General features: G+C 40.5%; 2 protein-coding genes across 13 annotated transcripts in view; one reads left to right on the plus strand and one right to left on the minus strand.

The window, feature by feature from the left end:
* Window positions 1-919: 919 nt before the first annotated feature.
* On the plus strand, window positions 920-7,894 carry c8h12orf29 (chromosome 8 C12orf29 homolog). 3 transcript variants are annotated; one of them, XM_053631506.1, is made up of 7 exons: window positions 920-1,153; window positions 3,694-3,811; window positions 4,050-4,145; window positions 4,266-4,382; window positions 5,978-6,175; window positions 6,680-6,849; window positions 7,307-7,361. In XM_053631506.1, the coding sequence occupies exons 1-7, from the start codon at window positions 1,064-1,066 to the stop codon at window positions 7,319-7,321; spliced, it is 804 nt and encodes a 267-aa protein (XP_053487481.1). In that variant the 5' UTR covers window positions 920-1,063; the 3' UTR covers window positions 7,322-7,361. The 3 variants fall into 3 exon arrangements, with proteins under 3 accessions (XP_053487481.1, XP_053487480.1, XP_053487479.1); XM_053631505.1 differs by lacking the exon at window positions 7,307-7,361 and adding an exon at window positions 7,429-7,461 and having other exon boundaries at window positions 966-1,153; XM_053631504.1 differs by lacking the exon at window positions 7,307-7,361 and adding an exon at window positions 7,495-7,894 and having other exon boundaries at window positions 968-1,153.
* Window positions 7,895-8,258: 364 nt separating this feature from the next.
* Window positions 8,259-13,550, minus strand: part of cep290 (centrosomal protein 290) — a 43,094-nt gene continuing 37,802 nt past the window's right edge. For 6 of the 10 annotated variants that reach the window (XM_053631490.1, XM_053631491.1, XM_053631489.1 and 3 more), the window contains 8 exons: window positions 12,985-13,158; window positions 12,770-12,886; window positions 11,388-11,560; window positions 11,077-11,218; window positions 10,921-10,979; window positions 10,659-10,753; window positions 10,137-10,195; window positions 8,259-8,447 (listed from right to left, as the gene is read on the minus strand). In XM_053631490.1, coding sequence (XP_053487465.1) covers window positions 8,259-8,447; window positions 10,137-10,195; window positions 10,659-10,753; window positions 10,921-10,979; window positions 11,077-11,218; window positions 11,388-11,560; window positions 12,770-12,886; window positions 12,985-13,158 — 1,008 coding nt within the window. Of the gene's footprint in view, window positions 8,448-10,136; window positions 10,196-10,658; window positions 10,754-10,920; window positions 10,980-11,076; window positions 11,219-11,387; window positions 11,561-11,807; window positions 11,891-12,575; window positions 12,634-12,718; window positions 12,887-12,984; window positions 13,159-13,550 lie in introns of those variants that run through there. The other 4 variants (XM_053631493.1, XM_053631492.1, XM_053631496.1 and 1 more) reach the window with 4 other exon arrangements.

Here is a 13,550-nt window from a genome sequence, read left to right on the forward strand (position 1 = left end):
TACCTCCCCTTCACGAAGCTCGTGCTTTTCTTGTACCAGAAAAGGCTTGCTTCCTAAATCTAAATCTTGACCAGGAATCAACATAGCTTCCATTTCTTCATGTCCACCTTTTTCATATACATTATTTGCTTCAGTACAAGGTCCAGCCATGATCTCCTCGTGTTCTCCACGTTGATGGGGGTTTTGGTCTTTGCTTAATGAGGAAGACTGCATTTTTTCGTCTTTATTGTCATTTGTGACCTCAAAGGTCGTAAGCAAATCCTTGTCCTTGTAAGCAAATAGAGGGAAGATGAAAATGGTGATGATGGAGAAAAACAGTTCAAGCGAGAAACGCTAATGTAGATCAGTGGCTCTCAGAATGGAGTCCGGTGTGGTCTGTGATTTTAAAAGTTTTCTTGTGTCCAACAATTATCAGAGTTATTATATTAGACTATGGAGTTATTCTGAATGGAATTAAAACGGTTTAATCTAACCATAATAACAACAACAAAAAAAATTCAGTGGATTGTATGGTACATATATAAATAAACAGTTGTAATGTTTCAACAGCTGGATTATGTTCATAAAGAAAACTCTGTTATGAGAGGGTACAAAATTTGAGAATCTTTGTCACAGATAATTAATGAGAAGCACATAGGATTCATTTTGTTCCCTTATCGAATCACTTTTTCCCAACTGAATCACTTTTTCTTTCCCCCTCACCGAATAATTTTTCATCTTACTGAATCATTATTCACCTTACTGAATCCCCTTTTCTCCTTATTAAATAATATTTTTTCCTTTCCAAAATCACTGTTTGTTCTTACTGAATCACTCCTTCCCCTACTGAATCACTTCTCCCCTGACTGAATTCCTGTGCTTCCTGGGGTGAGGTGAGTTGTGGGTCGGTGCAGTTAGCTCTCCGCTCCAGCAGGTGGCAGCAGAGAGTCCGGCTTTCTCACTCAGCTCAGTGCAGAGGAACAGCTGTCTCTGCAGACGCGTTGATGTTATTTTAAACCGTTAAAATAGCGGAACGGTCTGTGGAGGGAAGAAACTAAGTGGAGCAGGAGTTTGAGTAAGAGCCATGAGGCGCCTCGGCTCCGTGCAGCAGAAAATTCCCTGTGTTTTTCTCACTGAGGTGAAAGAGGAAGCGTCCAGAAAGCGGGACGGACAGGTGAGGAGGCACGAGCGCGGGGCTCGTTCCAAACCGCGCACTAGTCTTCTCGATAGTATCTTAAAGTAGCGCGCTATTAGACCACTGTTATAGACATCATGTAGAGTGGTGTGTGCGGTTTGGGACGCAGCCACGTCGTGATCATTCTGTTTGTATTGTGAACGTCCTGTGGGAAGATGTATTCTCTGCTCATAACCTACCATGAAACCTACTACACCAAGTAGAGGCGAGCTAATTTGATAAACTGAATATTCTGTTTGTGTAATTGGTGACATTTATGTTAATGTCATCATGCTGTTTAGCTTGCTATGCAATAAGTGCACAAAGTGTACAACAATATATAGTGGTAATCTGAAACGTTGGCTATGTAAACCGTATTGGAGTTTTATTTTCTTAATTCTAAAGACAAACTGCTATAACTAGTTCTGAATAGATACTACAATATTGCCACAACTCAGACGTTAGTTCCATATCTCTCGTTGCCAAGCTAGCACGTCTCAGCATTATGCTGAGCCTTATGTTTGTAAAATCACTTAGTTGTCCTTAGCCCAAACGTAGTGTAAAGGAACGAAATGCTGTGCCTTTCCTCACTTTCAGTCGCATTTATAACAGTCTGTCACAACGTGAGGGTTCACAACGAACTCGGCGGGAGGATATGCAAGTGAATGTAACGTTAATGGTCAAAAACTGGAACTGACGTTAGCCTAGCCCAGGGGTTCCCAAACTTTTCCAGGGCAAGGCCGCCCAAATGGCATTAAAATTTGACCGAGGCCCCCCTTTTGCAAGATGTCTTTAAAACACATTAAAAATACAGACTTCTGAATATATCCCCCTTTTTTATTATTAATAATTACATCATTAGGAACTGATTGTGTGTGTGTGTGTGGGGTTGTCTGAGAGTGAGAAAGAGAAAATACATTTATTTATTTTTCACACCAAATTGTTGAGGCCCCCGGGCGCCCCCTGGCGGCCCCCACTTTGAAAACCACTGGCCTAGTCTACTTCGTGGGTGTGCAAATATCAAACGCTAATTGACGTTCTTAAGAACAAACCAAGCCATGGTATGATGCCTTCTATACTAAGCTAAGGTTACCTACTATTTAGGTATCTAGTTACTTACTGTCTGAAAAAAAGCTCGTATGTTCTGCTGCACTTTTCTGCGCTTGGCTGCTGTCTCCATTTCTTACAGACTGAGCTACTAAAATATGTCAACGAACTTGCGTTGAGTATGGGCACAACCAAGTGTACAATTGGAGGGGGGGCACATACCGATTTTCCTTAACAAACAGAAATATTTTAAAAAGGAATAGACATAAATAAATAGAATAGATGAAGAAAAAACAGATCCGTTGGCAGGGTTCATTAAAGGGGGACATGTAGAAAATATTTTCTACTGTAGATTGGGGGGACAGATTGGTATTTCCTCAATATTGGGGGGACATGACCCCCCAAAGAATGCGTGGTTATGCCCATGATTCTGTCTAATTATTCAAGCTGTTATTTGTTAATTGTTTTACCAACATCTTTCACCCTTTTTATCTTCACTGCTTTAAACATTTCTTCACAGATTAAAAAACAATCCTTATACGTATTGTTTATTGATTTATTAAGTTTATTCTTTGTCTAATCTAATTTTGGACATTAATATTATTATTAACAATAACAAGAAGTAGTAGTAATAATAGTTAAATATTATTATTAATATTATTTTATAGTATTATTGCTCCAATCTAAAGATGGTTATGACTTCTTTTTGCATCTTTTCTTAAAATTGTTCTTTGTTTTTTTGTAACTTTTAGTTTGTGGGAATTTCCCTCTGGGATTTATCCATCCATCCAGTTTCCTTCCATCTATCTCCCAATCCACCCATCTTTTCTCCTTCCATCAATCCATCCATCTTCTCTCCTTCCACCAATCCATCCAGCTTCCTTCCTTCCATCAACCCATCTTCCTTCCTTCCATCATCCATCTATCTTCCTTCATTCCTTCCATTGTTCCTTCAATCTGTCTTCCTTCCATCTGTCCTCCTTCCTTCCATCCATCGATCTTCCTTCCTTCCTTCACGTGATCAATTTATGCATACTCACTAGAGTGAACAAGTTACATCAGCCCTTACAGCAGTTTCATATTCATACCTTGGATTTCAGATCTAGAATATAATTTCTTGAATATTTTCAAATAAATACACCAGCAGCTGATGTTATAATAAAATTTAGGAATATAGGTGAAGATATAGAGCTGAAGTGTCGGTGTCTTCAAGAGCTCCCAGATAGCTGAGAATAAATTCTAATCACAAAGCCCTTTCTAGCAAGCTGGACAAAGGCTTCACACTGTACACTTCATCAAACAGGCTACACAACTACAAGTGTAAGAAATTCCTATGTCATATCTAACACACTGTAAATAAATACAGAATAAAAATATACATTTAGGAATATCGGTTAGAGGAACATGAAGGACGGGTCAGGGTCTCGCTGTGTGGTTACGACTGAACAACATGCTCGTGAAGCTTTTACGTGACCTCGCATTTATGTGTTTAGAACTTTCAGGTGGTCGCCACGGATACGGTGAATCCACTGGCTGTCGAGTCGGACATCCACCGTGCACTCGCCACAGAAAAGCTGGATGGCACGTGCTGCTACGTCACGCTGTACAGAGGTGCCGCACATCTGCATGCTGGATAGATGTTATTTCCTGTATCACAATCGGTTCTAATCATTTTATTTTTTATGTTGAATATGAGGTGACAGGCTTGTTGTCATGGTAACAAGTCCTACCACAGCTTCAAAAGTACACACAAATTCAGAATCCTGTTAAACCCTTGACACACACGAAGACCGTAGCTGAGGTTTGCTTTTCAAATAACGCCAACTAATTGTTTCCATCTGTTCTTCAGGAGAACCGTACCTCTGGGCTCGCCTGGATCGGAAACCCACCAAGCAGGCGAACAAGAAGTTCAAGAAATATCAATACTTTCAAAAGACCTGTATAGGTAATATTTTTTATTAAAACCTCCATCACTCAGCTTTATGTTAATAGTAGTACAGTGTTAGGTTACAGGTTACAGTTCTGCTGTAAAGGACGTGTTTTGTTTCCCGTTTCCCAACTCTAGGTTTCACATGGAATGTGGAAGAAGATTTCCGAACCGTACCTGAATCCTGGATTCCTGCACGTCGAGTTCAGTATGAGAGCGGTCATCCGGTACCTGATGTACACGGACATATCCCGGGTAAACAGCTCTGTACAAGACTAATGTTAACCCACCTCTGAAAGCAACATAAATAATTGGTGCCTTTTTTTTTCTTTTTTTTTCTGTAATTTAATTTTTTAAAATTTTTTTAAAGACACCGAATGTAATTAAGGGAACCAACAAGCAAAAAAAACAAACAAACCCAAAAGTTGGCTGTGGAGTGTGTAGGGCTGAAAACATCCTCGTAAAACTCTTTTGCTTGTTACTCAGAAATTCTGCGACTGTAAACGTTAAACTAGGGACAAATCTCCTAAACACAAAGCACATGGAGCTAAATTAGGGTTGTCCAATCTTATCCGCAAAGGACTGGTATGGGTGCAGGTTTTCATTCCAACCAAGCAGAAGCCACACCTGATTCCACCTGTTTAATCAGTTGATCTTGGCTTTCAGTAGACTCACGTGTGGCTTCTGCTCGGTTGGAATGAAAACCTGCACCCACACCGGCTCTTTCCGGATAAGATCAGACAACCCCTGATCTAAATAAACAGTTAGATTATTAGATAAATGCATAACTAGTTTAAAAACATTGTGCATCACATCCAGCATTTATTTTTTTTCTTCATTTCATCATATCCAAAAATCCACGACAAGCCATGGTGTTTCTGCAGAGCTACAGCTCTGTCCTTTTACAAAAAAAAAAAAAATGTAGCAACCCAAAACACGCCGTGTGTTTGATTCACGTCCTGCAGGTGAGTCGATTCAGAGTTGAGTCTAGGGATGGGCGATATGGACTTAAAACTATATCATGAAATTTTCTGGTGTTTATTGCGATAACGATATCAGTGACGATATAAATATTAAATATAGTACCATGTACCACTGTTTTTGGCTACAAGTAATAGCTGTGATCTTGAGAGTCTCAGAAACACAAACATTGATTTAACATAAAACTGATTTTCTGTAAGCAAACCAGTTCCTGATTGTAGAGGTAGCTCTTCGTTTAGTGATAAACTCCTCCTCAGCTTCACATCTGTCTTCTGCCGTACTTATCGCGCTGCACGTGAGCTGCGAATGGGTCGCACACCGTCGCTCACAGAAATACGTCATCAACTAGGCTTTATCGTTATTATTGTGGGGAGAATTTCTACCGGTATATTGATAAGATATCGCCCATCCCTTGTTGAGTAACACTCCGAGAAGTGGACACTCTCTGAGTGTGATTTCTGAAACACTCGAATTTGGCATGAAAACACACGTAAAATAACAAGTTTCCAACTTTTCCAAGTGGCTGTGGCAGCGTGATGCAATAATTAAGTGCACATGATTCGGTTCATGGAAATGCTGATATGCAAATTAATGAAATTGTGGGCGGAGCTAAGAAACTGGTTCATGTGGTGCAGGTGTATGGTTGTGTTCAACCACACGCCTTTTTTCATATTATTCGTATGCAAATGCTGAGAACGTTTCTTAAGAACAAATTTAAAATTGAATGTCTACATGTATCTCTATCATTTTAGATTTAGTGGGCGGGGCTAATCTTGAGTGAAGCTTGCGTACACAACATTAACCCTAATTGGCTAATTATATGATATTTTGAACCGAAATATGTTTGTGTGCATTTTATTATTATGAAGGCTGGGTTCCAGTGGACAGTTCCAACCAGCAGTACTGCTGGCACGCGTCTGTGGTGGACTACGACGCCCGAGCCGCTCTTGTTCTGAGGCCGAATGGCGAGGATGAAGCTCTGCTGGAAATCGCCAGTGTTCCCCTGACCGAGCTGATGGAGCAAACGCTGGAGCTCATCGGGACCAACGTGAACGGAAACCCGTATGGTGAGTGTTACTGCTGCATCCTCTGTAACGTTATGAACTCCCTTTGATGCAAATTGTACATTTTTTGCGTAAGCATTAAGGCTGGGTAATATATGATATATCAAAATGGTGATAAACTCACACAGTACACTTTTCGGAAATATATTTCTGAGATGTATCTTTTTATACCATTAAAAAAATATATTTTTTAAACGGACATTTTGATTTTAATATATTAGAATATTAAAAGCATTTGTTTTTGTTTGTCCTAATTTACAATGTTATATAATTGTATTGTATTTTCCCCTCGCAGAATCACTTTTTCGCTCCCAGAATCACTTTGTCCTCACTGAATTACTTTTTTCCCCCCTCTGATGCAGGTCATGTATCGTTATATGATATTTTGGACAGATCGCCATATCCTAACAAGTGCGTCTGGATGGAAGATAAATGAAAATAAATATGAAGAAAAAAGTTTTTGTAAGAAGTTGTAACTATAATAATAAGCACTGGTTTAAATCTCAGGTTTGGGCAGTAAGAAGAATCCGCTCCACGTTCTGGTGCCGCATGGAATCCTGCGCATCCGCAACGCTCCTGCGGTGGAGTACCATCAGCTTCGCTCGTGGTTTCAGGAGAACGACGAGGGCCGTGTGGAGGGAATAGTGTGGCACTGTAACGACGGTGCTCTCGTCAAGGTAACGTCCTCGACCTCTCCGCCTCAGTCTCTCGTTTCTATAGTAACGACTCATTCGTTCACGGTGGACACCGCGCATAAATCTGTGCGTAATCATTGATATGGTGAAGTTTTCTGTATGGAGGTGTTTATTTAACATTTATGGAAGGAGTCTCCAGTGTCAGAGCTTTGTTTAAGTTTTCCATCAAACTGTTTAAAAAGAGAGGAAATTCCTCTTTGTTTCCTCATAAGAGAGGAAATAAAGAGAGGCTGGTTTTTACATTAAATGTAACTATAAATGGATAAAAAAGCATGATGTTCTTTAATAAATAAAAATGTAGCAAATCGCTGTGGTGTAAGAGGAATAAAACACGTTAAATGAATAAAGCCTGCTGCTATTGTGAAAAGACTGCTAATAGTAACTGAGCTTCATCACACCATCCTGTGGTTGATTATTGTCCTCTAACTGCATGTCGCAGAGGGTTTTATTCTGACAATATATCATTACTGTGAGTATTTCTACAGTCAACTCCGTTGTCACTCATGTTAACTTTTAATTTTTTTGTACAATTTTCAGTTATACAAAAATCTATTATTTCAGTGCCTACACATCATATGATCTAATATTTGATCTCCTGATGAGGCGAGATATTACCCGTCTTTGCAGATTCATCGGCACCACTTGGGTCTGAAGTGGCCCGGTGGCGATGCCTTCTTAAACTCCCGGCCTGTGGTGGTTCACGTGGACCAATTCCCGTCAGACCCGGACGCTTCAGCGGACTCGTGGAAGAACCTGTTCGCCGCTCTGTCCGGCCTCACTGAATGCCATTTCAGCTCCATCAGAGACGTCCAGCTCGAAGCCTGATCAGTTACACAACATTCCTCCTCCTCAACTGTTTCACCTCTGCTTTACAATGATGCTCATCTTTACTGACAGGACAAATCTAAGTAGTGGAATTCTGTACAGAACCTCTGCTTGTGTATGCCGTAAAGTAGCACTTGCAGTAATCATGGTAGTTTTACTACATGATTCTGATGACGAGCCTGAAATGATGGGTTGAGTTGCTCTCGAATTGTAAGAGGGAGAATTGGTGTAGATTTAATGTATTTAGCTAAAAGTGACTATGTAATATACTGTATATGCGCGACATGCACGAATGCGGTTATAATAAATCGTGGAACAGTGAATTATTTATAAAATCTTTTTTTGATACAATGGAACAATTTTGGGGCAGTGATGAGTGTAGCCACAAAAATATCACATTCTCTTCACAATCATGTTAAAACACTGTTCATAAATATACTTTATACACAAAAAATAATGGAACTATAAAAACACCACTGATGGTTTGGGTTTACCAGAGCCCGTGGAATCATTTACGACTCCCTCTCCTCTCCTCTCCTCTCCTCTCCTCTCCTCTCCTCTCTGTGTTAACTCAGTGACCCCTCCGTCGGGATGTCCACTTCCACTCCGAAGCGCTCGGACAGTTTTTTCAGCTGCTCCTCCAGGATGATGTTCTTCTTCACCTCTACGTTGTAATTGAACTTGAGATCTTCGAGCTCCTCAAAGAACGTCGGGTCAAAGTTCGCCAGTTCTTTGGTCATCCTACTGACTTCGTCCTTAAGATATGAGTGAATCGTTACAGGAGGTGGTTGAGGTGACGAATGTACGGCCAACGAAATGAATTAAGAATGTGTGTACTTTATTAAAATCGTGAAAAATGGATTGAAAGATCTGAAAATAGAGCGATAAAATCAGGGCCATGATCTCGGCTACTGACAAAAGGTCTTAACGATATGTAATTCTGCGTTAACAAGCCGAAAAGCTCATCCTGTCTCTTTCCAAAAGCATGAAAAACCTTGTAAGTTACAGTTGCAATCAAAGTTATTCAACCCCCACTGCAAATCAGGTTTATTGTCAATTTACAGACTTTCAGCTGTTTGCAGTGAACAAATCAAACAAAAGCAATTGAAATAGTTCAACACAAAGAATGCTTCAAGTGGTTTCCCCAAATTCAACTGAAAATGCAACTTATAATGATTTCTCCTGTCTCAAAATTATTCAACCCCCTGAATAGAATCGCTCACAACAGCACAAATATGCAAAACAGATGTTGTCTCAAGCACACCTGATGAAACTAATCAAGGGCTTCATTACTTGCACCAGGTGTGCTTGAGCTGGAACACATGAAATACCTGAATGGGGAAGAAAAAGGAACGGCTGCAAGCAGATTTCTGAGAAGGCAGGTTGTGAAAAACCCTGCAGCAAGACTTGGTGGTAACAGGCACTGAGGTTTCAGTGAGCACAGTAAGGCGTGTACTAACGCAGAAGGTTTCCATGCCAGAACTCCAAAATGTACACCACTACTGACGCAAAAGCATAAGAAAAGTCAGCTCAAAATCATATAAATAAGCCACAGAAGTTTTGGGATTCTGTTCTGTGGAGCGATGAAACAAAACAAACTCTTTGGCATGATGGATCAGCGTTATGTCTGGAGGAAGAAGAATGAAGAAAGAACACTCTGTCCAGTCAAGCATGTTGGTGGCTCGGTGATGCTCTGGGGCTGCTTTGCATCCTCTGGCACTGGAAACCTGCAGCGTGTGGAAGGCAAGATGGATTCATTGAAGTATCAGGAAATCCTAGGAGAAAACGCCATTCCGTCTGTGAGGAAGCTGAAGGTTGGGCGTCATTGGACCTTCCAACAGGACAATGATCCCAAGCATACCTCAAATTCCACCAAGGCTTGGTTGCAGAAGTCCTGGAAGATTCTACGTTGCCATCACAGTCACCTGACTTGAACCCTATAGAAAATCTCTGGTGGGATTTGAAGAAGGTGTTTACATCACACAAACCCAAGAATATTACTGAACTGGAGGCCAGTGCTCATGAGGAATGGGCCAAGATTCCTCAGGAACGCTGCCAGAAGCTATGCGTCTCGTTTGCAGCAGGTCATGACAGCAAAAGAGTGCTCTTCTAAGTACTAAAGATACTTTCCATGAAGGGGTTGAATAATTTTGAGACTGGAGAAATCATAAGTTGCATTTTCAGTTGAATTTGAGGAAACCACTTGAAGCATTTGTTGTGTTAAACTATTTCAATTGCTTTTGTTTGATTTGTTCATTGCAAACAGCTGAAAGTCTGTACATTTTAACAGTAAAACTGATTTGAAATGGGGGTTGAATCATTTTAACTGCAACTGTATATATGCTCAATCTAAATATTCCCTTGCAGATAAATGCTGATGATCGAACAGTTAAAATACTCATAAAATTGTCTCCTGGAGATGATTTTTTAAAATGTGGAAATACCTGTAGCTGGCTCTTCTCAGCACTCGATGACTTTATTTGGGCCTGAAGTTCTTTGTATCCTAGACAGAAATCACACAGGAATTTGTCATATCGTTAGGAGAGCGTGATTATGAATCCTGACGATGACACGATCATGCAGAGCCGGGAGTCTGAGAGAGCAAAACTAGCTGTGCTGTCTAGGTGGGAGGGGCGTATTTCCTGTCAAGCACAGCGACACTAGGCAATCGTGAGGTCATGTATGCGGAAGAGGTTAGCTAGCGCTTTCCAGAGAGGGTGTTATGCTGCCCTGTGAGATTTTACAGATTAAGTACAAAACTTTTACATCCTCATATCAGGTGCATCCAGTCAGTTAGTTAAATATATATTTATAAATAATTACTATCATGACATCACAGTGTCCACAATATTTCACAAAAGCACATTGTGACATAATTCATCACAATATCAATATTATATGATCATATCACCCGAAGTTTTTTTTCCCCCCTCCAAGCGTGATGCATCAATACTGCTCAATATTACCTGGTCCGTCCATATGGGTTCCAAACTGCTCTTCATATTTCTGGATCCGCTCAAGAAGACGAAGCTTCTCCTTTTCCAGCTGGTGGTTTGCTAGACTGAATAATGAACGTCAATACTTAGTGAATTTTATAGGCATTTGAAATGTATGTTTATTGACGTGTACTTTAACTTTGCTGTTAGCTCGTATCATTAGAAGGTTGTGAGATTAAACCTCAGCACTGCCTCATTTAAAGTCATCTTCCAAATGAATAAATGTAGATACCTAACAGACTTAAACTCCTTAGCGAGCCCATCACTGGGAATATTTTTCAGGAGCTCTACCTAAAAAAAAAAAAAAAAAAAAAAAAAAAAGTTGACAGATCAGTATGTGTACTTCTAAATCGAACACCAGGTCAAGGTAACATTTATTTGAACACACTTGTTCATTCAGCTGTGCGACGGTTTGCCGCGTTGTTTGCTCTTTCTCACGGGATTCTGTGAGTTGCACTTTGAGCTCTGAGAGACTTGCATCCTTCTTGGAGAGTTCATTCTCGAGCCCTTTCATTTTGTTTTCAAACAACCTGCAGGAAAATATTTCAGATGTCCGACCCCTCTTGATTCACATTTAATTGATAACTGAACAGATGTAACTGTATATAATAGTCTTAGATCTTGTACATATTTTCGTTTAGTGTTATCTGAGTATTGTGGATTAAAAAAAACAACACTTAATAGCTAGTAGTTTTGTACCTCGTCACAACTTTAGATTTCCAGGTCTTGCTATCTGCTCCATCTATGGACGGACCCTTCGACTGAGCCAGTAGGAGCTTCTGGTTGGTCTCTTCGAGCTCCAGCTTCAGCTTTTCATTTCTTACTTCCAGACTGTTCTTCTCTACTCGCAGCTTCTCTACGGCCTCTGATTCCTGTATCAGAACATTTAACCCTCTGTAAATCCGTAGGTATAATCTCATTTAATATAAATGGGATGATTCAACTTCAGTACTTTTCTGTACATAAATGTGTGGTGGTCTGGGAAAACCCATCGGATGTGGCAGCCAGATTCAAAAAGACAAAAATTTTAATCAGGTTTTGGCCAAATTAGTTTTTTTTTCCCCCTTCTAACATGCTTTGAGAGCTCAACATTAACAAACTGTAAATAATTTTATTTACTTGATAATCTTGCATTGGCTGTTTTTTGAGATCTTCACTGCGGAACCTCAAGGGGTGTGAAGCTGGATCTGATCCAACTCCTCCTACAACACATCAAGCACACTTATCCAGACTGTAACACACTCCATCCCTGGACTTTTAGCTAGCCTCCACCCAGCTCTGTCCAGGTAGGAGGAGCTAGATTAGATCAGACTCCACCCCATGGAGTTTTTGTTTGGTGCCAGGAAGTACATGTATTTTTCTGCAAAGTTCATGCTGAGGTTAAGGGGTCTACTAAAACCTCGTTAGCTAACCATATTTTCACAATAGCAAGCGACAAACTGTTCATTCTCTATGTGCAACACCTGATAGCAAGCCGTGATATCAGCAACAGTGGCAAGTGACATATCCTGAAGAAAACCGTATAACCTTGGTTTCATCTTATCCTGTCATTAAATGTGTATAGAGACATGATGAAGACTAGAAGGAAGTTGCAGAGATCTTTTGTGCCTCTAGTACAGTTAGCTTAAAGAAGCTGAGCGCTTGGTATGTAAATTAAACTTAAATAAACTTGTCTAGTGAGTTGTAGGTGGTACATTTGACAGTTTTTCATCAGAACTATGGAAAAAAATGAATGCTGGACAAGCCACGCCCACAAGCAACGTCAGTACAACTCCAACTGATACGAGTGATTTGTCCCTTGCAAGTGTGAATGCAGGACAAGACTCAGTGAAATGTCCTCACATAGTGAATGTCACATTTCAGTTCAGTTTGTAATCAGATACTGACTGTCAACATGTCTGCCATGATCCAGAATATCAGAATAAAATCTTCCAGTGCAACTTTCCTTGTATTTGTTGGAGACATGCAAAAGAGAACCACATTTCAGGCAGGTCTGTATTTTTCAGAACTAAATACTACAGTAATTTCACCGTGTGAACTCTTTTTCCCAGACCACCACCGCACCCAAAACTGTCTGAAACCTTTCTGATGTCCCTGCGCAGCCGCTCATTCTCCATCACAATTTTCTCCATTCCTTTAGCCTGCGACTCGAGTTTGGATGTCAGCTGATTCGGCTCTTTCGTCCTGTCGTATTCGGCCTGAGCGAAAACAAGACGAGCGTTGTGATTCATGAAAGAAACAAACACATGCACGAATGCAGGATCTGTGTTTTGGTGTGGCTGTATACAGGATAAACCTTGAGTTTCTCATGCTCGTGCTGCAGAGCGGTGAGCTGCGCTTGGATCGCCGTCGCCGAGCTCTTTTTCAGGGTCTCGTTCTCTCGTTGCACCCGCTCCACCACCTTCTTCATTAGCGCGATGGTCTTCTCCAGTTCGGGGACGGTTTTTCCACTTCGTCCAGACTGCGCTGGCTGTCAAGAGCAAGAAAACACAGAGGAACGACTGTACAGTGCATCCGGAAAGTATTCACAGTGCTTAACTTTTTCCACATTTTATGTTACAGCCTTATTCCAAAATGGATTAAATCCATTATTTTCCTCAAAATTCTACAGACAATACCTCATAATGACAACGTGAAAGAGGTTTGTTCGAAATTTTTGCAAATTTATTAAAAATAAAAAACACAAAAAAAGCATATGTATACAAGTATTCACAGCCTTTGCGCAATACTTTGTTGAAGCACCTTTCACACCAATTACAGCCTCAAGTCTTTTTGAGAATGATGCTACAAGCTTGGCACACCTATTTTTGGGCAGTTTCTCCCATTCTTCTTTGCAGGACCTCTCAAACTCCATCAGGTTGG

Source organism: Ictalurus furcatus, chromosome 8 (genome assembly GCF_023375685.1).
Source record: "Ictalurus furcatus strain D&B chromosome 8, Billie_1.0, whole genome shotgun sequence".
NCBI lineage: Eukaryota > Metazoa > Chordata > Actinopteri > Siluriformes > Ictaluridae > Ictalurus > Ictalurus furcatus.